This window comes from Chenopodium album, chromosome 3 (assembly GCF_948465745.1).
Source record: "Chenopodium album chromosome 3, dcCheAlbu1.1, whole genome shotgun sequence".
In the NCBI taxonomy this organism is placed as follows: Eukaryota; Viridiplantae; Streptophyta; class Magnoliopsida; order Caryophyllales; family Amaranthaceae; genus Chenopodium; species Chenopodium album.
In genome coordinates, this window is record NC_137836.1 from 9628175 (window position 1) to 9652005 (window position 23831).

The 23831-nt window shown below is 34.5% G+C and overlaps 2 protein-coding genes across 2 annotated transcripts; one reads left to right on the forward strand and one right to left on the reverse strand.

Annotated features, from left to right (window-relative positions):
* Positions 1–10158: 10158 nt before the first annotated feature.
* Positions 10159–11101, forward strand: LOC145623818 (peroxiredoxin-2E, chloroplastic-like). The gene has a single exon (XM_081676688.1). The coding sequence runs from the start codon at positions 10255–10257 to the stop codon at positions 10945–10947; it is 693 nt and encodes a 230-aa protein (XP_081532814.1). The 5' UTR covers positions 10159–10254; the 3' UTR covers positions 10948–11101.
* Positions 11102–12646: 1545 nt separating this feature from the next.
* On the reverse strand, positions 12647–21533 carry LOC145611416 (glucomannan 4-beta-mannosyltransferase 9-like). Its single transcript, XM_081666751.1, has 9 exons — positions 20781–21533; positions 20561–20659; positions 19281–19533; positions 16052–16162; positions 14194–14330; positions 13860–13973; positions 13575–13774; positions 13287–13481; positions 12647–13175 (listed from the first exon to the last, which is right to left on the reverse strand). Exons 1-9 carry the CDS (start codon positions 21111–21113, stop codon positions 13013–13015), a joined length of 1605 nt encoding a protein of 534 aa, XP_081522877.1. The 5' UTR covers positions 21114–21533; the 3' UTR covers positions 12647–13012.
* Positions 21534–23831: the final 2298 nt, after the last annotated feature.

A 23831-nucleotide genomic window follows, 5' to 3' on the forward strand; every position in this document is an offset into this window, starting at 1 on the left:
CTAATGGTGTATATAGAGGAGAGAGAAAGGGGGTGAAGTTAAGAAAATACAAAAATACCCCTATTAACTTTGATTGAAATATGACATATTAACAAGTATTTCCTCATAACTATCAAGTCTAACTCAACTTTAAGTAGGGTCAAAGTTTGAATTAGAAAAATCTTTTCAATAAATACTACTCCCTCCCCTTAAATTAAAAGTCTCTTTCTTTTTATTATGTGAATAATAAATGCTAAAAAAAGGTTTTGTATTAAGGGACGGAGGGAGTACAAAACTATTTCAATTTATATTGAGTTTTCACAATTTTCAATTTGGTTTATTCATGCCTTATGAATTCAATTTTTTGTAGCTCATTCAATTTTTTTTTTAACTTCAACGATTATGAAATTAGATGGTTGATTAATGAAAATGATTAGTTCTACTTCAACTTGTTCTAGTTTGGGTATTAAATATTAAGATGGTATTGACTTCTAGTTTTATGTAAGTTTTGTGATCTAATGGCAGGTCTATGTAGCAATGAGTTAGATAAAATTGGTTACAAGTCACCATAAGGTTGGGTAATTGTGGAATTGGGTTAAATCGATTGTCAATTAATATTAGGTCGAGTACTCGAGTGCATGCATATATTATAGAGTATTGGGTCAAATTAATTGTCAGTTATCAAGTAAGTTGATTTTCAGTTATAGGTCACTAGGAGTATTATGCAATTGAAGGTACTAATGTTTGGCATAAGTTGCAAAGAGGGTACTAATGTTTCAAAAATTGCAAATAGGGTACTGAACCCATTATTGTAGGTAAACATCCTGGTGGGACTTGCCTATAACCGGTTACTACCTTTTTCCAACAAAAAAAATAAAAAAAAATTATTAAAATGCTCAGTTGTACTTTGGGAAACGAAATTTATCATTATACTGACGTTGGCGCGAGAATTGGAAAGGTGGATGCCTTTTTAATCACCCTTTCACCCCATTGGCTTCCCTCAGCATTTCCTTTTTCAGATAAAAAGCAAAGCTTTTCCTCTCAAAAAAAAAATAAAAAATAAAAAAATCGTCCTTCCTCTTCAAGAAATCAGCCATTAATGTGGGAGTGTGCTTGGGAATCTTCTTGCAAGACAACGAAGTTGGACCATCTACAATCTACTGAAGCCTGAAGGTATATTCTCTTTTTTTGTCTTTATCTTCTTTATTTCGCCATTAATGGTGTTGTTTGTACAGTGTTTTTTTTTTTTTTTTGCGATTTTTGTTTAAAAGTGGTTTTTTCTTGTTGTCTTGTCATCATCTTGTATTTTGTTTGCGTATTACTATTGTTGTGGCTGATTATCAAAATTGGGTTGTTTTTAGGTAGAATTGCTTGAGAATTTCTAGGGTTTTGTTGTTACTGAAACAGAGTAGTTTTTAACATGGAAAAAACCTTGTCTAACTCCCTTAATTTACCTAGGTATGGACGTTCTTTCCGATGCGCACCCAATTTTCAGCAACCCCAATTTGCTTGTCCTCCATGTCTTCCCAAAGCTTGACTGGGGGAGTTGGGATACTGTTAAGTAGGTCTACTGGAAATGGCATTTGTGGTGGATGACTCGCCACCTTGTCCGACTCGAACCCTTTTACGGACCCATGGCCTCTGTCAACGAGTGGATTCTGAACGACCTCATCTACAATGATGGGCGAGACTTTCATGTCTGGATCCACAAAGACATGACAGTCTACTTTAACGGCTTCCCACTACTCTTCAAGGAGGAGCAGTAGGCTGTTGTTGTTGGGTTGAGGGAGGGCTATGTGCAGCTAGTTGGTTTTTGGGGGTAGGAGCTGCTAGTTTTAAGCTTATTGTTATGTTTATTTTAGTTTTAAGATGTGAATTGTAGGAGTGCATTGTCATGCTAGAGTAGGTTTTATTTAATGTGACAAATCATTTATAATCTTTTGAGATTTGTCACTACCATGACAATGCTTAGGACTACTAAGTTGGATTGGCTTGTACATCCATTTTGTAATGGAACAAATTTATATATATATATATATATATATATATATATATATATATATATATATATATATATATATATATATATATATATATATATATATATATACATATGTATGTATGTATGAGAGAAGCCACTTCTTTTGCATATCTCTTCTACTATATTGTTCTTATTATGCACTTGTTATTTCATGAATGAAGTGCTATTCTGATTATGACTGTGATATGGTCTTGTTCCTTTATGCTATGCTTATTATGGTAGACAATATGGTTGATTTAAGGCCATGTTTAGTTGTACATCATGGTGGATTGTGGGTGCAAGGAGAAGACATGTACTACAAGGGTGGTAGGGTCAATGTGTTTGATGATATCCCCACACAGTAGATAGCTCATATGTCAAGCAATTGATAGATTCCTTAGGATACACTGACATTGTGAAGCTTCACTTCTTAGATCCTAGGAAAACAATGCAAGATGGGATGAGGTTTTTAGCTTTTGACAGTAGGACCTTTGATAATTTTCTGTCTTTGTTGCTTGAGTGCAGAGTGATTCATGTGTACTGTGAACATGAATTGGTTATGCCAACAAACTTTAATGTAGGCAATGGGGGCAAGGGAGTTGTCAAGGGTCTGGTGTAGGGTCTTTCATGTCCTCGTTGAATGGTTTTGGTGGTGGTTCTTTTGAACTTAGGATAAGTGGAGATGTTCAATTTGATTATGACAATGAGGGGACAGATGAAGATGATGTGGAGTTTGTTAGTGCTAGGGACAAATTAACACAAGAAAAAAAAGGATGAATTGGATTTTGAGGAGGAGCTAGGTATGCTGCAAAGGGTAGAAGAATCTAGGGGAAATCAGTGAACATGTTTGATGAAGTGTGGGAAGGTGGTAGTGATGAAGATAGCCCTAGTGAAGATGATGATGAGATGATATGGGGTACCTTGTAGCACCTGAGCAAGGTAAAAAAAAAAGAGAGAGAATATGGAAAGTGTGAGCAGCAATTCTGATTTTTATGCAGGCCAACAATTTGATAATGTTGTGATTTTTAGGAAAGCTTTGACTGATTACTGTGTAAGTAGTGGCAGGAACATTAAGTTCTACAGAAATGACCCTAACAAAGTGGGTGCAAAGTGTAGGCAGCATGACAAGGTGTTGATGTTTAAAGGTTTTGATGATGAGGAACTTAAACTACAGCAAACTCATTTAATAAAGGTTTTTCAAGTGTTTGTTTAGTTTAGGTGAAATTGATCTTGGAGATGAAAGAAGTAACTGAAACTAAGAAGACTTGAAGAAGTTCTTTATTCAAGAAGGTTATTCGAAACAGAAGAAGTGTTCCCTCACAGGAACTGAGTTCCCTAACAGGAACGTTCCTTTACAGGAACTTGAAGATGGTTGGCTAAGATCTTTGGAGGAACTTAGTAAGCGTGGAGCCCAAGTAAACCTACCAGTACAGGAGTGCGGCGCATCAATGATTTAGTTAAAGATTTTATCTTCTAGATTCATTGTTAAATATGTTAAGCAGGATATGCATGAAGTCTATTAGAGGCGTGACAAGTTAGCTTGGCAAAGAAATTAAAATCGGAAAATATAAAAGATAGAATTCGAAAAAGATTTTCTTTAAATGTTTATTTCTTAAAATCAGTTTGTTAAAAAGATATTATGCTTTTTAACTAAATATTTCTATCTTATTTTTCAGAAAAGATTTTCTTCTAAATGATTTACATAAAAACCGTGTATAAAGATAAGTTAAGTTTAACTTATTTATCTTTAAGAAAACCTACTTGCTATACAAGTAATGCTTGTATAAATAGTAGAGAAAAAAAGGAGTTTAGGTTTTTGTGAGTTTTATGCGTGAAGAATTTACAGAGCTTTAATTGTGTAAGTTTGCCAAGCTTATCATCTTGTCATATTAGTTTCGGGTTTCATGCATAGCTTACCGATCATATACTAGGTGTCTTTACTTGGTTGGGGTTATTTGGGTGAGAGTGTTTTTGTTATCATTGCATACAGAGAGAGAGCTTCTGTTGAGAAGTTGAGAAGATCTGTGCTTAGGGAGTACGAGAAAAAGTCTGAGTGTGGGACTTAGACTGGGTAGAATAGAATCCTATTCTGTAGCAAGTTCATTCAGGAACTTGTGAGTAGAGGTTTGATTATAATAGGTTGTAACTTGGTGTTTGCCCTATTATAGTGAAATTGTTTGTGTTCGAAATCCCTAAGGTAGGGTCGAGGTTTTACTTCTAGTTGGGCACTAGAAGGTTTCCTCGTAAAATCCTGTGTGCATTGCAAGTTCCTATTTTATTCTGTTTTATATTTGAAAAAGTAGTCACTAGGAACTCACCTACAATTCACCCCCCCTCTTGTAGTGTTCGTCTCAACTAACACAAGGGTTTTCCTTGGAAAATTTGGGCTTCTTGGGAAAAAGGGAAAAGAAATTTTGTTGTGAAATCCCACATTGGAGAGCATAATTGTGGCAGGCAAGCAAAAGTGACTTGCATGACCTCCACATAGATTTCTAGGAATTATGAAAATTGGTTTAGAGTCAACCCTTACATGAAGTTGCATGACATTAGGGAGACTATTTGGCTTGAAAAAGGAGTAAGGGTGAGCAAATTCAAGGCTTACAGGGCTAGGAAGAAGGGTCAAGCTTTGATTGTTGGAGAGTATGCAGAACAATACTCTTTGCTTCTTAGGTATGCTGCAGAAATATTAAGGAGTAACAGAGGAAACACTATGAATTTGCAGATGAGTGCTAATGTTTTTGAGAGTTTAAAGCACCGAAGAAAGGGTTCAAAGCTGGTTTTAGGCCCTTTATCTCCCTTGATAGCTATTTCCTTAAGGGACCTTTTGGGGGCCAATTACTTGTTGTTGTAGGGAGAGATGGATACAACCAAATGTTTCCTTTAGCCTGGGCTATTGTTGAAGTTGAGAGTACTGACAGTTGGACATGGTTCCTGTCTCTACTTGCTGATGATTTAAAGACAGCAACAGGAGCTGGTTACACATTTATGTCTGACCAGCAGAAGGGCTTGTTAGCAGCAGTATCTGGTGTCTTCCTAGAGGCTGAAACAAGGGTATGTGCTAGGCATGTGTACTGCAATTTCAGAGGGATCTTTGGAAGGGGACTTGAATTCTAAAAGCAATTTTGGACAATAGCTAAAAGTAACACTAAAAATGGGTTTCTAAGTAACATTGAAATCATGAGGGTCATTTCCGCTGATGCAGCTGAAGATTTGATAAAAAGGAATTACAAGAAGTGGTGTAGGGCTTTCTACACTCCAATGTCATGTTGTGATAGTGTAGATAACAACATGAGTGAGGTCTTCAATGCATACATTTTGAGTTCAAGGCATAAGCCCATTATTACAATGCTTGAGGATATAAGGGAGGGGTTATGGAGAGACTCCACAAAAAGAGATGACATTGGTGGGAAAAATGTACTTCTCTACCCAAGGATTCAATAGAGATTGGAGAAGGTAAGGTGAAGATTTAGGCAAGGGGGTGGAATGCTTTTTGGGATAGGGGATTCTGTTATGGGGTCAGGAAGGGTGCAACACAGGACAAATTTGTGGTAGACTTGAAGACCAGAACATACAGTTGCAATGCTTGTCAACTGAGTGGCATTCCCTGCAAGCATGTTGTGGTTGCTATTTAGAATAAATCAGAGCAGCCTGAGGACTATGTAGTGAGTTCTTCACCAGGGACAAGTACATAGAAGCACATGCTTTCCTACTTGAGCCTTTGAATGGTCCCCAAGAATGGCCATGGTCTGATGCCTGTGTCATCCCACCAAAATTGAAAAAGGTGCAGGGCAGACCAAACACAAAGAGAAGATATCAGGCAGGAGAGATAACATCTTCTGGAAATTTGAGGAAGACAGGAAACCCTCAGACTTGCAGCTTATGTGGAAGACAAGGACATAACAAAAGAGGATGCAAGAATGCTCCAAAAGAAAGAGAAGCAACTCAACACACACCCACAACAAAAGAGCCTCAATCTGATGCAAATGCACCTACCAGTTCTGTGCCCATGCACATGAGGGGATTTGGAGTGTACACATATCCTAATGGCTATCAGAGAGTTGCATTAGTATGAAACTCTAACTCATTTAATTCCTGCATTGTATTCAAATTACACTAATACTGAGAGTTTTTATTTTTGGTAAATTGAAGGTTCCAACCAATCCCAGACCAAGTCAACAACAAACAAACAAGGCATTTTACACTGATATTGAAGGGGAGCAAACTGTGTACTCCTTCACTCAATATCAATACCCTATGTCAAGTCAGCAGCAAAGCCAAAACAGCAACACCATTTCAAGTCAAGCATTGCAGGTAATAAAAACACAGAAATTATTGTATTGATTCCATCATGAGTACATAAATTCATAAACTAATTGCAATAATTATTACAAGATTTAGCAAAGAAGAAGAGAAACAGCCACAAGAAGTAGCTGCACAAGGTACAAATAGATACTTAATCCAGGCTACATTTGATCAATTCTTCATTGCATACCAAATTCCTAGCACAAGAAGCACAATAACAACCTTTCATAAGTCACAATTGATGCCCAAATTCATCCTTGCAGCCCTTTTAATTTTAAGCATAACATAATCACTTTCAATCTTCCTAGCATACTTGTTTGCTTGCTTTAATTCCTTCCTCATTGACATAACTTCATTCTTGAGTTCCTGCTTCTCTTGATTAAGCCCCAATATCACCTCAGTTTGCCATGCATTGGGGTCTTCCATGTTCACCCACTTAAAAAATTTACACCCCCCTCCTATCAGTTTCTGCATCATAGACAGGGCAAGCAAGAAACCTTCTGATAGGGTTATCTCTTGTCCATGCCCTTTTTGTGGTTCTGAAATAGCTGCAGGGTGGAGTAGATGGCTATAGAGATGAGTATATATGGAAGTCAGTTTTTTTGAAGTTGTAACGGCTATATTTTAACCGCTCTAATTCTTGAACAATTGCAAACATCAGTACCCTCTGCATAAATGTCAAAATGTTCTTTTTCCTTTTTTTTTTTTTGGAAATTTTGACTTTTACTACCAAAAAATTTGGACGAATTTTTTTTTACCACCTACTATTTTAAAAGTTTTATTTTACCACCAAATAAAAAAATAAAGTTGTTTTTTACCACCAAATTACAACTCCGGTGACTGAAAAACGTAATGGGTCTCACTATTTACCCTTTCCATCCAAATTAAATGCTACCCACCCCGATTTATTTTTCCTATTGAATAACCCTAACAACACAATTGAATTTCCTTCCCTTTTCTCACCTTCCTCTCATTAACTGCTCTGAATTTTGCTCTCTCACCTTAACTTTTCTTACTTTTCTCTTTCATTTTTTTAATTTTCTTTGAGCTTTCATATCAATTGTTTGCGTAGAGACGAAGATCTAGCACCACACAAACCATACAACCCAGCCTTGAGTTCGTCACTTTCAACCAGGGGGGACTTGAAAGCATGCGACGTTTTCGAATTCACCAACAACGATTCGAGAATCTGACAGCGAAAGGTACTTATGTGTGTTTGCAAAAAGAGTGTGAAATGTCCATTTAAGGTGTATGCTGTGAGATTGGTGAAAATAGAAACTTGGCATATCAAGTCACTGAGATTGAAGCAACTTTGCAAAGGGAACTCCACACTTACATTTTCTCTCTCTTGAAGGAGAAAAACTTAAAGAAGATATTACCTCCTACAAAATCACACTTAACAACTTCAGTAGTTGTACCAATTCAGCTTAATTACAATTTCATAAACCTAATTTCAATGCACAACCATTAATTCACAAAACCCCCAATTTCAAACTTCACATGAACCTTAATTTTACAAAAACATAATCTGGGTTTTAATTGCTAAGTTGTAGCAATAGATTGTGGATTAATTACCTCGTTATCACAAATTATATGAACATTCGAACAAAATTATTGAATCAATTCAAGTAAATCAGGTAATTATATGTGCGAAAAAACGACTTACCTCAACTGCTTCAATTCCCACTTTTCAACCCAATTCGTAAATTTTTTGTGGAATACTGATGTTTGTGGCTGAATTCGTGAGCTTTATATTGTAATTTGAGAGAATAAAGCACAATTGATATTTTTCGACCGTTGGATGATTAAGCAATGGTTTTATAGGACGGAAAATCGTGACCAAAACAAACAAAAATCAAAAGGTAGCCATTATAGTGGGACCAATTGCGTTTTTCAGTCACCGGAGTTGTAATTTGGTGGTAAAAAATAACTTTAATTTTTTTAATTTGGTGGTAAAATAAAACTTTTAAAATAGTAGGTGGTAAAAAACCAATTTGTCCAAATTTTTTGGTGGTAAAAGTCAAAATTTCCTCTTTTTTTTTTTAGCTTGATTAACCTGTTGTACTAGGTTGATTTTGGGAAATTTTGACAATTACCACCTTCTGTTATGTTCATTTTAGCAATTACCACCTTCTATTTTATATTTTGAAAATTACCACCTTTTATTTTCAAAAACATGAAAAGTTACCACCTTCTTGCCCCCCAACTACCACGTGACGTCATTTTGGGCTCATTCTTTCCCTTCCCTTCCTATTTCCCTCACATTTCTCATTCCTATTTGGATTCTCATCTCCCCTTTCACTTTTTCTCCCAAACCACCAATAATTGTTCGTCAATTTTGATTTGGAGGAGTGAATTGAAGTGTTTTTTATTGTTTGGGGGAAAAAAGTGAAAGGGGGGATGAGAATCGAGTTAGGAATGAGAAATGTGAGGGAAATAGGGAGGAAAGGGAAAGAATGAGCCCAAAATGACGTCATGTGGTAGTTGGGAGGCAAGAAGGTGGTAATTTTTGATGTTTTTGAAAATAGAAGGTGGTAATTTTCAAAAAAAAAAAAAAAAAATAGAAGGTGGTAATTGCTAAAATGGACATAACACAAGGTGGTAATTGTCAAAATTTCCTTTATTTTGTGATGAGTACTCTACCTGCAACTTTTGAAACTTGAGTACCTTAACTGCAAGTCTGCAACGTATGCCAAACTTTAGTACTCTCAATTGCATATTACTCGGGTCACTAGTATCACTAGTTATACAAATATAGGTAGTTATACAAATATAGGTTGGGAATGAGCTATTGCTAGTTCACATCGGGTTATTCAGTTTTTTGAGCTTTAATTTGACAGCTCTAGGAAAAGACAAGGACTCTTGTAATTGAAAGAGTTACGCATTATATGTTACATTTGCAATTTCAATTTAACCCCTTATGTTTGTCTTTTGATAAGCATCAACCTTTTATCCCATGTAAAAAGACATTTTTAGCTAGGTACACTCTATTTTAAGATATTATTAATTAGGATGACTTAATTAAACAAGAACAAAAGGAGACCTTGTCTTAGTAGGAGCTAATTAATATGAAGTAGTGAAGTACCAATTACAGATTTTTTTTTTTTTTTTTTTTTTTTTTTTTTTTTTTTTTTTTTTTCTTCTTAATTTACAATCTTAAGGCATTCACTTCAATGAACCAAGCTTGATAAATACCATTAGAAGAACCATACTTGTGATGCACATTGAAGCAGCCTTTGAGGGTTCTTTCCACCATTGAAGCAAATTCTAAGTTAATTATCGAATTTTTATTTTCAAAATCCAGTGGGTTCTTCTCCACAAAATGATTGGTTGGGGTTTGTGTTGGTGTTGCTATATGTAGTTGTTGGGTTGTTGTTTGAAAATTTGGTGAAATAACCGATGTTGTTACGTTAAGAAAGCAAGAAGGAAGGAGGAAGATAGGTGAGTGAACGACATTTGATAAAACATCCTATGTTTCTCAATTAAGAAACTGAGAGTTGCTCTAAACAAATTGAACGATTTACGTATTTTATAAATCAATCTTATTAATGAGATCTCCTTCAATGTTCATCATCCTTTCAACATAGTGCTTCGGATTTGGTCATCCACTCATCCACAACGACGCTTTAGGTTAACCTTCCTCCATGACTTCAATAGCTTTTCTCTTCCTAATCCTAATCCTTGTCAAACAAATTTTTTATAGACTACCCGAAATGGAAGGCTAAATCACTAATGAAACAAGGACAAATCACACTCATCACACGAATTCTTTTAATTGAAAGAGTTAAAATTAGTTAATAGGTGTCACAATTGCGTTAAATTCAACCCCATTTATTTGCTCTCTCAACTAACGAAAACCAACATTTCCTCATAAAATTTCTCAATCTCACACTTCTCACCCACTCTCACTCTCACTCTCATTCTCACACTTACTTTCTCTCTCCTCGACAACAATGGCTGCATTCACCGCAACCACCGCAACCACCGCCGCCGCAGCAGCAACCCGACTCTTCTCTCTCTCCACCCCAAAACCCTCCCTCTTCCGCCGCAACAACAACCTCCTTCACTCCACTCTCACCCCTTCATTCTCCCTCAACCTCAAACCCTCTTCCTCCCTTAAACCCCTCAACTACTCCACAAAACCCACTATTACCGCCGCCATTTCCGTCGGTTCCAAGCTTCCCGACGCTACCCTCTCCTTTCTCGACGCTTCTGATGAAGTCCAAACCGTCACAATCTCCGCCCTCACTACCTCCAAGAAAGCCATCCTCTTCGCTGTTCCCGGCGCTTTCACCCCCACCTGCTCCCAGAAACATGTCCCTGGTTTCGTCGCTAAAGCTTCTGAGCTGAAATCTAAAGGCGTCGATATTATTGCTTGCATTTCTGTTAACGACGCTTTTGTGATGAAAGCGTGGAAAGAGAGTTTGAATGTTGGTGATGAAGTCATGATGTTAAGCGACGGTAATGGCGATTTTACGAGGGCTATTGGTGCTGAGCTTGATTTGAGCGATAAGCCGATTGGATTAGGAGTTCGATCGAAGAGGTATGCTATGTTGGTTGAAGATGGTGTTGTTAAGGTGCTTAATATGGAAGATGGCGGCGCTTTTACTTTTAGCGGCGCTGAGGATATGCTCAAGGTTCTCTAATTTTTGGGAATTAGGGTTTTTTTTTCAGGAGTTTCAAATGTGAGTTTTTTTTTTTCTTTGTTTGAATAATGTTGTATTGAGCAAACCCTTGTTTTAGATTAATGTAATTGGTTTGTTAAAGTTTATACTTAATAGTAGTGTTATCTGTTGTTTACTTGATTATGATGATTGTTGGAAACTTGGAATGATAGATTGAGTTGGAGTAGAACACTCGAACTTTTGATTTATCAAAATTAATTTAAATTTTGGGATTGATGGAAGTTGAATTGCCAAACTTAGAATTTAAAATCTATGTTGTTGATTTTTCATAATGCGGATTGATTTGGTTGAATGGAGCTTGGTTTGACTTTTATCGACGTAATAGAAAATTTGATCTTTGTTCTTGATCATATAAGCTAAACATGATTGGAAATGAGCCTGTACTGTATTTGTGTTGTTTAGTTGTTTACTTTATGTTGGTGCTCTTTTGGATGATTAGGAGTCAGGAGTGGCATGATTGGGTAGATTAAGACGAGTAATTGATGTTCAACATAAGTTTGGTAATGAAAATTTCCTCATGGACTGGGTTATGTTCTCATTGATTTCTTTTTCGGGATGAATTAGGATCCGCTCTTGTTCTTCTCGTCTAGTTCCCATCTTCAAATTCGGCCCTACATAAAGGTACTGGACCTTGGAGAGGATCTGATTCCTTCGGAGACGTGCTGTTATTAGATTTTTGCGTGACATTTGATGGAGACTTGTGTATTTATGTTGACGTTGCTTTGTGATGAGTGCTTTGCTATGTGGAATTGGTGCCCTTTTTTCTTTTAAGATTTCTTCTTTGGTACTTTTGGATGGATAATGATGCCTATTCCTGTTGATATTTGGCTTTTTATTTGATGACGCCAATGTGTGAACATTGACTCATTGGTGGGTTGTATAAGTAAAGTGGTGGTTTGGTTCATCTATGCCTTTGCTTGCCTGAGGTTTTGTTGATTTTCTATTGTTTAATCTTCTGAAATTCCGGTGTATTTGATCAAATCGTCTCACTTAATTCATTATTTGAGATGGTTTGCTATTATGAATGAAGAATAAGTGTCCTTGTATTCTACTAGGGATTAATTGATGCATCAGAATTAGAAATCTTCAAAGTCTTTGAAGCTTATTATAATCTTGTGAACCAAATCTGCCTGCTTGTTCAGTGGCTGAAATGTGTGTGTGTGTGGATACTAGATGTGTGTGTCTCCGCCTGGTATATGGCAATTGAATTGCTGCATTTAAGCAATGTCGGTTGGCCTGATAACGTGTGATGTGACAACAGGACATTTATGGCTTGCATGATTTATGTCTTTAAGTCACAGTGTACCCTTCAGCACATTACTTTCTCTGCCCCAAAGTAAATGTAACAGAGTACATGTCCTGCATTTGCTATAAGTTCATTACTTCAATCATACACCCTGTTATACCTTCCATTATTTGGCGAGAGAGAGAGGGAGAAGATTTGGGGGGATTTTGAACAAACAGCCACTGTTATTTGGAACTCCAATTTTGGTTTGGCATTTGTTGGACTCCTGGATGGATTTGATTACAGTTTTTCTGTTTGTGAAGGTTATGATTTCTAGAGCATTTGACATGGAATGCTTGACAGCTTAACAAAGGTTACACTTATTAATACCTTTATTTGGTGAAAGCGGCATAGATACGCATACTGACTACAAAATTTGAGCAAAGATAAGATAAGAGTTTGTGAAGGGAAAGAAGTAGCCCCTTGAATTGTTGGAATTATATTTCTTACAGCTTGCACGTTTTTGTGTAACCATATCTATAAGACTACAACAAATCTTCTGACCAAACTATGGTCCTGAAGGTTCTCCAAACTTTACACAAAAGCAAACTACATCTCCCAAACTCTGGTTTTATCTGTGTCATTGACTTTACAAAATTGATTCTCATGTATTCGAGGGGGTTGCCACTGAAGGCACCATTCCCTTATGCTGCTATAAGGAGGATATAACTGGGTCTTGCAAGCTAGTTCCAGCCAAGTGAAAAAGAAGGTACGCATTCACATTGTCTTTTTATGTCAGAGTTAGGAGCCTGGAACAAAGGTACCCACATATCCAAATCCTGCCACGAAGAAGGCGAAGGCTTGAAAGAAAAGGTAGAGGAAGAAGTGGTTCTTTCCATATAGTAGGTCGTAGCAGCCACAGAAGAGGAGGTAAGCTCCAACGCCGAGTTCTAGTATATGCAGCCTGTTCAAATGAGTGAAAATGAGAAAGAAATCAGTTTGTGCATTGGGTGGATAGTCCATTAGAAATAGCTAAGGCAATGATAGCATAAAGTTTTTGTCAGTGAGGTTATACCTATCTCCAAACCTAAAACGAGGTTTCCTGTATCCTTTAATCACCGATTTGAACTTGAGAGCATCACCAAGTTTCTCAGTAACGACCCACTCATTCACTCGCACACCCTCCATCAAACCAATAAAGGTAGCTTTGGTGCGGTGCAATGACATAACATTTTCAAAGAGAATCCAGAAAACTAGCAGATGAAGTGATCTGCAGTAAAAGATAAGCATCAGGACATAAGTTTGGGAGTTTTAGTGAAACGAAACAAGATAGAAAAAGAATGAGAGGAGGATTGAAGTAAACCTTGGCGTCCCAACTGCATTGAGGAAGGTAATAATGGTAGGGATGTAAACGGCTCCCCACCTTGGCACTTCAACTTCGGGTATTAATACAGTGGCGGGAAGGACGATGCAGTAGAAAGCAAAGGTAACTACATGGGCTATGACCTTCCTGACTATGAAGAAGCTGTATATCACATGTACCTTCTTCCACAACGAAACTTTCTGCAAAATATTGAACGCTAAGTCTTTTTCTTTTCAGAAAGAATGTTTACTTTTTTGACAAGTACATCGAGAAGAAGATACCTACCTCGTTTCTTATGATCTCCAACGCCATTTTTCTAAACAAGTTCGCAGGGCCGCAGGACCATCGATGTTGCTGGAATCGGTATGCTTTGAAGGTACTTGGAAGTTCATTTTTCACCTGTATCAACATCATTGCATTAGTTTTCTCAAAGAACTTTTATTGTTGAAAAATGAGTGCAATACTTTCTGATGAACTAGGCTTACGAAACTACTGGGCTCATTCGCACCCTTTGACCTTATTCCCCTAGTTCCATCTTACAGTTCACACAATTCCGTACCTAATTCATAGGGGATAAGCACATTAAGTAGCACCGATTCTTTATGACTTAAAACGATACCTGGAGATCACCAAGGTATAAAAACTTCCACCCCTTGAGACTAGCTCGAACAGCAAGATCCATGTCCTCGACTGTTGTCCGATCTTTCCATCCCCCTGCTTCATTGATAGCTGAGATTCTCCATACACCAGCTGTGCCTGCATTCCCTCGCATTTATGACTTATGAGCATGGTAACTTCTTGATCAACTATTGAACATTTAATCAAAATTCAACCTTTGCTACTTTGTGAAACAACTAACGTTAGTTCATAGTGCTATGATTCTGCTCTAAAGTCTAACAGTATATGCCATGGTAAGAACTTTAACTTGGGTACTCATAGTTCTTTACGTATTCATATTCTATGTATAAGAGATGAGTATGATAACTAAGTGTAAGAACCTTTCCAACATATCAAAAGTCAAGATATAAGATAATATTTGACTTATCATTCCCCAATTTATTTCAATTTTTGATTTGTCATTCCCCTATTTATTTCAACTCTTTCTTATAGTGTACTTATTTAATTTTGGCACCAAGGCGTCAACAAAAGATGATATTCAAAGGTTATCAAGTTCCCATGAACACTCATTAAGTATGTACGAGTGTTTGGGAAAATACGACTCCCCTCAATAGAGGGTGTTGGCTATATATATTTATAGCCAAGTTATAATAGAACCAAGGCTAAAATAAGAACTAGGAATTAATCTAGGCTTTTAGATCATGTTAATCCGACGGCTCACATGCTTCCCGTGTCATTAATGACATTTTCGTAATATTTGAATGTTACAAACTTATTCCCAATTTTATTTTTAAAAAGTAAATGAAAAGTTAGTAAAAATAAATGAAATCAGTCATAAAGTAAATGAAATTACCTTTAAAGTTAAAAAACTGGAAAAAAGTTTGAAAATCCGCAAAATTACGAAAATGCCATTAATAAAAGCGGGTGAGATGTGAGCCGTCAGATGGAGCACGATTGAAGGCTGAGATTGATTCCTAGTTCCTATTAGACTATCTCCAATGGTGAGACTCAAATTTGAGTATTGAAATACAAAATGAGTTGTTTTTTTACCTCCAATAGTGATACCATACTCACTTCTCAATTTAGCAACTCATGTGAAACCTAATTTCCCAATAGCGAGACTCTTTAAAATATACAAATGTCACTTTCAATTTGGCTAACCAAATCCATTTATTTTTAATATCAAATATTGTAAGATTAAAAAAAAAAGGTAAATTTTAAATAAATTACAAAATAAGTAGAATATTGACATGGCGCCCACATTTTTTGGCAAATGAGACTCAAAGTTGAGTATCTAAACTTAGCAGATACCAACTTATTGGTATACATTGCAAAAAATACTCTCTCTCTCTTAAAGATACCCACTTGAGTTTCACCACTGGAGAGAGTCTTATTCACCTTGGTTCTCACATGATCTCAATTATATATATATATATATATATATATATATATATATATATATATATATATATATATATAGAATATCGTTCCAACTTCTACATATATAAATACCCTAACAAAGTAGACCAATTTTAATATTGGTCATTGGGGTAAAGGCTACACATACAATTATTATATGTGGTCCCTACATACAACTCTCATTTGTCATGTTTCTATTGACTAAAATAATAGGCATAAGTTCCATTAAATTTATTTTATATTTGACTCTGAACTTTTTTCCATTTTCTGTTGATGTGTCGAAATTTTCTCATTTTCTGGTAATTGGTAAGTAAAGGTTGGTAAATTAAATCATGACCACAAAAATGCTATCTAATTTGGGAATTGTGTGAAAATACATTGGTTAAGGTTTAGTACTCATAGAATTTATTTATATCTTGAAAAGAGTAAAGTGAGGTTACCATTAAAGCCAAAGAAAGCATAGGTAGAAGATCCAACTTCTTGCTCCACGGTAAAATGATAGTCCAATGACATTTCTTGCATTCTTGTCATCAAACACTCATCAGAATTTACTGCCAAAAAATATGTAAAGGGTAAATTTTAAAACTATTGTAACAAAGTAAATAAATAATACAGTGTATAAGTATTACAAACATTCAGGTGTAAGATGCACTCAAGCTTAATTTTTGCTCATTTGATGATTAAATGAGCAACAATCATCCTTTAATCATCAAAATGAGGAAAAAAAAAAAAAAACTCTATTCAACAACTTTAGTTAGAGCATGTTCACATTTACTAAACTGATTTAAACTGAAATGAACTGAATAGTGTTGAAATGAATATTTTATAAGAAAAGGAAATTAGAAACGGAACTGAACTAAACTAAACTGAATGGAGCTGAATTAAACTGAATTTAAGGTGAAGTGAACAGGCCCTTACTCAGTAGTTTCATATCATCGCTAGAATTGCAAAATTTATTTACATTAGTTTTTCAACTAATAATCATTGTTCGGATTAATATGAAGTACGGAATAAGAGATCATATTTACAAATTAGCGACTAACAAAAATTGATTTAATATTGAAAAACAAATTATAGAAGTAAAAATAAATTTTAATTACATTTAAAATAAAGTTAACAAATGATTAAATGAATTCGAGATAAAGGAAATTATTTTTTTGTGAAAAAAAAAGGACAAAGTTTTTTAACATAGAGTGCCTATATTTTTAATAAATGGGGACTATGAGAGGTCTCCATCACATTAAAATATATATATATATATATATATAAGCTATATCATAAATTCCTAGACTTTAATTTTTTTCCTTGATGAGCCAGACAATGGTAATCACTAATCACTGAAGAAATTTCCCAAGCACATGGAGCTAGCTGTAAGCCTGTAAGTCTGTAACTACTTGATAACATTTGATAAATTGAAATGACAGATTTGACCTTCATACTTGATTTTGGTCCATACTTTTTTTTTAATTTTTTTTTTTTTTTTTTTTTTTTTTTTTTTTTTTTTTTTTGGTTCTAAGTAAGAAGAAATGAAGGAAAAAGGGAGCATGTGGGTCAATTGAAACATTTTTTTTTGGAACAATCTATATACTTCTGCAAGTGTAAGTCTTACTCATGGGATATATTCATATTGCCATTTCATAACTTTAAAGCAGGAAAAATACTAGTATATTTCATGTTACAACTTTTTCTTTCTATTAATTGCTTAGAAAAATCTTGAAAAGAAAAGAGTTACTTGGCGTATCACCTTGCTATATCATGGAGTGTTTCATTAGAAATCTAACAAAGCTTCCATCATTGGAAAAGTATTGTTGAGATTCAAAGTGTTGTAAAATGTATTAGTAGTGTCCCTCTCAATTCTATAGGATCCTACGGTACAAACAATAACACTTATCCACCAAGCTAAGCTTGGTCTAGTGGTAAGATTGTCACCTTCCAACCTTGAGGTTTGGGGTTCAATCTCTACTAGGGACACTTTAAGCCTGGGGATCCCTTACCCTTACCCCTTACTTTCAAAGTGTCCGACCTGCAAATACCAAACCAAAAAAACCTTGACGGTTGAGATACGATTAGGGCTTTTTTCCTTACCTTAAACAAACAAAAATTAACACTTAATATTGCTAACTAACAAACTAATACAACTACGATAACAATATTAGAGACTAGTGCTTATGTTTTGAAGCAATTTGCCCTTATGATATAATGCAATTTTTTGTATACATATCCCTAAGAAGACACCATAAACATTAAATACAGTGTATTTTCTTTATGACAAAACTAAGAGTTGATTAATGTTAGTAGTAGTATAGTACTCCATGGAGTTCATCCTTAATGTTTCCACTCTTAACTTTTGGCTAGCCCTTAGCCCTCTTAAGAATACAAATTGTTGTATTATTTTTGGAAAAGGGTTGTTTAATTTAGGAAATTTTGTCAATAACTACCAATTAAAGCACGTGTTTTGAAAACAACTACCTATTAATTTTTTTTTTTTTTAAAAGAACTACCACAAAGATATAAAAAGTTTAACTAGCACTACCACTTTAACAATGGCTAAAATCTCCGGTATTTAGGTTTTTCTTTTTATCACTTTTTACCTTTATGAAGGGTAATTTAGTTAATTTAGATGATGATTTTATGAGGTAAAGGTAAAAAGTAGAACCTACATGCCGAATATTCTAGTTGGAATTATTAAAGTGGTAGTGCTACTTAAACTTTTTACAACTTTGTGGTAGTTCTTTTAATTTTTTTTTTTTAATAGGTAGTTGTTTTCACGCACTTTAATTGATAGTTTTTGACAAAATTTCCTTTAATTTATAAGAATCTTCCAAAAAAAAAAAAAAAAAAAAAAAATTCAAACAATAACTACACTAATAATTGACATGTAAGTTTATCATGCATTTCTAGATTAATATGAAATACAGAGTAATAATTTATTAGAAAATGTATTACATGCCTACATGCAATCTTTGGAGTTTTGCATATATCATTACCTTTATTTATTTATTTATTTAATATTTTTATAATAAACTTCCTAAGCAACATTTATTCTCCTTTATTAATTAAGAGCAACGTGGAAAGCTACCTTAAATCAGATTCCTACCAACAAATGTCACACTTGAAATTGGCCAACAAGGACAATCAACTTGAGCCGCAATATCACTTTCATACACCTTACGTCCTTGCTCCTTATTGCCTTAATTGCACTCCTCACTCATCTTTACACCCCCATACTAATTAATATACCACGTATTATGTTGAAGAAAGAAAAAAAATGATATCCCAAAGTAATTTAAATTTAAGAAAATACACCTAAGTACCTAACTATATAAACTTCAAAGTTTCCAAATAAAATAAAATGATGTATGTTTAGTCCAACATCTACAAAACCAATTGGTTCTCTTCTTCTCAAAATTCTTAATCTAATGATTATTGTACACATTTGCACAGATGAACATTTAACACACATTATTTTACTGTTACTACTCAAGTGTATTAATTAGTTCGCTCCAAAATAACTCGAGCCTTTCAGCTTGTAGATATTGTCGTGTTTGCATATACATATGTAGAAAGAAAAAAATTAAACTTATTATATCTCTCTAACGCTATAAGATATTGTCGTGTTTGCATATACATATGTAGAAAGAAAAAAAAGTTAAGAATAAGCAAAGTTACCAAACTTCCAACGAGCTTGAACAAGGGCAAGCTGAGGATTATGCATCAAAAATGGAATTGTACGCCATAGAAAATCAGGTTCAGGTTGAAAATCGGCATCAAAAATAGCAACATAATCACAATTCTTGACATAATTATGCTTCATCCCCTCTTTAAGAGCTCCTGCTTTGTACCCATTTCTGTTGTCCCTGATCTCATACTTTATGTTTATTCCTTTGTTCGCCCATTTCTTGCATTCCATTGCCACTAATTCCTGCTCCCCCATAAACAAAATTCCAAAAAAAAAAAAAAAAAAAAAAGAAAAAGAAAAAGAAAAAAAGTTATGAACATTGTCATTGTAGTATTTTTCGTTTTTTAGTAAGTGGTAATAATCTTGTACATTACTATTTTAAGTAAGATCAACTCAAGAAGTGTCATCTGAAGTGCTTCATCACTCTCCAAACTCTTCTCAAAATTTTGTATATATACTCCGTATATAAGAATTATGGTTCTCTATGACTTTGAAGGACATGAAATAGGTGACAATCGCGATATTTTGAAATAATACTATCTGATTAATTTTTAAATAACCGAACTCATGATCTCCTCCTAACAACTTCATCTTATTGAAATGGGGGGGCAGACGGAGTGATATTCTTTTAAACTGAAAATTTACATTTTTTTTTTGACACGTACAATAATCTTGATAGCTAGTTGAAATACGAGTAATGTTTCTCGTAAATGCTTTCTAGGTAAAAAAAATAAATATAATTAATCTTTATTTTTTTAGGATAAAATTAGTCCCTATTTAGATGATGTAAGTTGTAATTGTAATTTTCTAATTTTTTTCACCACACATAAAAAGAAAACCCTTGTAAAAAAAAAAAAAATCATAAAAATAAAGATGAGATAATTCTAAAAATCGATTTTCCATGAATAAAAAGCTGTGGTGCACGGTTGCCAAAAATCCAAAGTCTATACAGTTTGAGGTGCAAATTCTCCACGGTTGTAAAAAAAAAATTTGAAAATTTTTAACCCCTTAATTTTATCTTGATTCTCTTTGTGAGGTAATAATATTCCATTAAAAGTATTTTTACAGTTTTATAAACAAATTACGAAGTAAATATATTAAGGAAAAAGCTAACCAGCATTCTAAATTTCTAATCCCTTAATTTTCATACGAGTACAATATAGTCATATGATAGGAAAGTGAAAAAAAAAAAAAAAAAAAAAAAAAAAAAGCATCACTAGCTCACTACTTCACTAGTCTACTGTACTACTAGTGTAGTACGGAATAGTACCTTAATTGTTGAGTCAGTTGAATCATCCAAAACTTGAATTATAATTCGATCAGACGGCCATGAAAGTCCACATGCTGCTCCAATGGAGAGCTGATACACCTGCATAATTAACCAAAGTTACATACTCGAACTCAAAGGTGCATCTTAAAAACCGTGAAAAATCAAATGGGACGAAATCACAAAATTAAGAAAAGGGGATAAAGAAAATTTCATACAGTACCTCTTTTTCATTGTACATTGGTATTTGTACAAGAACCATAGGATATGCTGAGCTACCAAGCTCTACATCATCTTTAATAGTTTCCCATTTATACTTTTTTTCTGGTTTTTTTCCAAACATTTTCACCAAAATTATCACAATTCCCATATGAACTCTCTCTATAAACAACATTATTGACATTCCCAAACAAATAATGACTGCTAATTTTAGAATTGGAACAAAAATGGGTGTTTTAATTTGATCCCAAATTAACCCAATTTGCCCTGTTACATCATCGCTCTGCTTTAGCAGACCTTCTGGAAAAAGAAGCTCTTGATTTGATATTTTTTCCATTTCTCCGTCGAAGCGAAAAAACAGTGGAAGATAATAACAGAGGATGATGTTTTTTTGGTGAAATGCTGAGATTTAAATATGATGAGAAAGAAAATTCTCTGTTTTTCTAGATTTGTTTCTTCAGGATCACGCAAAACAACTGTTATTCGAAATGGGGTTGTCGGCACAATTACAGAAAAATTAATACAAATTCCAGTTTGAATTGAAGGAAACCACTCATTTGATAAAATATGAAAAGAAAAGCTAGAAAAAAGAGGGAAATAAAGTTTAAAAAGGAGGTTTTATTCTTGAGTTTTTATATTAAAAAAAAATGAATTAAAGTGGAAGCTGCTCCTGTAATCAAATGAAAAACAGAAGCAGTTCCAAAAAATTACAAGAAATAAGAAATGATATTGTAAGATGTAAGATTGTTTAATGTGGTAATGAAATTGAGAAGAAGATATAGAGTATTTATATGAGGTTCCCCTGTTTTTGCTCTTTTCTACCTAACACATATACCTTCTATTATTTTTGGGTTTATTTAAATTTTATTTATTATCTAAAGTTTAGGTGCAAATATCACCTCATAAATGCACTATCTCCTTCCAAAAAAAAAAGTTACAATTATCACCTTTTATATTTTACCAGCTAAGGTTCTATTGTGCATTTGTTGGTTGTCCTTACCATATTCAAATTATATTCTATTAAAATAATTATGTTCATTAATTATTATTATTATTATTATTATTATTATTATTATTATTATTATTATTATTATTATTATTATTATTTATCTTCGTTTTTTAAGTTGCAACAAAAAATTTATATCTTACATAAAATACCCTTTTGTTGCAAATAAAGAGAAACGAAGGTAGTATTTTAAATTTTTTTTGGAGGAAAAAGGTAGTAATTTAACTTTAGTAAAGTTAAATTTTAGTTCGTAAAATTCAATAACTTCAAAATACGTATATTATATGCTATTAGTATAAATAAATATGTAGTTGGTATAAATAAGTTAAGCAAAAATAATACTACGTATAATTTCAATAGAAATGAATTCTATATATTAAAAATAATTTATGTTCAACAAATTATCATCACCATTATTATCATAACCATAATTATTCTTATTATCATACTTACCATATTATTAATATTATTATCACCATTATTATTATTACCTTAATTATTCTTATCATTATACATACCATAATAATAATAATAATAATAATAATAATAATAATAATAATAATATAGTTGTCGAGCAATTGGGATATGACTTCCTTCCTTTCTCTTTCTCTTCTCTTGGGGAATTAGAAAAGGAGGTTGTTGCATTGTTGAAGCGGATCTAAAAGTTCTCGAAAACTCAGGACATTGGGGCGCGTGCTCCCTCGGCATACTGGTAACGCTTCGATCTGCCGGCAACGAGACTCGGACACCTGCAAAACACGAATATTCCGGTGACAGAATATTCACCTCCGACGATTAAGTTAGTAACTAGAAATCGGAAAGGCTAGAGAGAAAAAGTAGAGAGAAGTTGGAGCTATTTAGTGCTCTATTTAATGTTATGAAACAATCCACCCTTCTCATCATCAATGATTGGGGTATCTATAGGGTGGGGATTTGTGCCCCCTAGGGTAAGTGACCTAGGAAAATGTGCTTTGATTGGCTGCGCAATCAGTGTAGGGCATGTGTCTCTCCAGGGCGCCGTTTTGCGGCTTTCAAGGGCAGTTGGGCCTCCTGATATAAGGAGGACTTTACTCTCTTTATTTTTTAGGTGCTCTCATGCTCTTTATACTTGTCATCTTCCTGTACTGATACGTGTCGCCTCTTGATTAGGCCACGTGTCACCATGGGATTGGACCACGTATTTGGGGTATTTTTTACCCTAAACATTTGCCCCTCAGAGGGGGTGGCTCGTCCAAACGGGTCGCCTCCTTTGACCTCACTTGTTCGAGTACTTTAGGCTTCTTTGAGCATTTGAAGATGTTTGCAAGAGTTGGACAGGGTTGTCCGTCCGCCTGATTGGGCTGAATGCCTTGTCCGATTAGTCAGACATCTTCAAGGAACCTAGTCTGATCGTCAGTCGGATTGGATGGGCCGAATGACTTTAGGTTGGCAACCAGCTGTTCTCCATTTTTCCAAGAGAATGGTTCAAATTTCGAGGCAGATGTCGAATTTTGATGGTCAATTATAACGTCCATTCGAATTTAGTCTTAAATGACTTGGCATTTGCACGGATTCCGTCAAAAGTGGTTTTAACCGTTTGACTTCTAGGTTAAAATTCTTTGAATGTTAACCGTTTAACATTCTTTAGGCGAGAACATCGTTTTTACCATTTTACCCCCTTAAATTTTGCCTATAAATAGCAAGGGTTTGACCTCATTTTTTTTACTTTGCATTTTCAACTTTCTAGAGAGAAGTCAGAGCTTCTAGAGAGAGAAAGTTACTTTTGCTTTGAATATTCAAGAGCTCAGCCGTGCACTCGAGTTTTCCGACCAAGCGATTGAGTTTTCCGGTCAAGCAGTTGAATTTTTTGTTCAAGCAGTTGAGTTTCCGATCAAATTTTCATCCAAGAACTTCAAAGTCTTCCAAGTTTCTACTTGGACGAAGGTAACCGAATACTCTCCTTTTTCTTCCCGATTTTCTTTTTATTTTTTCTTAATTTTTTCGAACATCCTGGATCAATACTCGGCCTCGTCCGTTTCTCCTCATGAGGCCGTCTGTTTGCCTGGGACT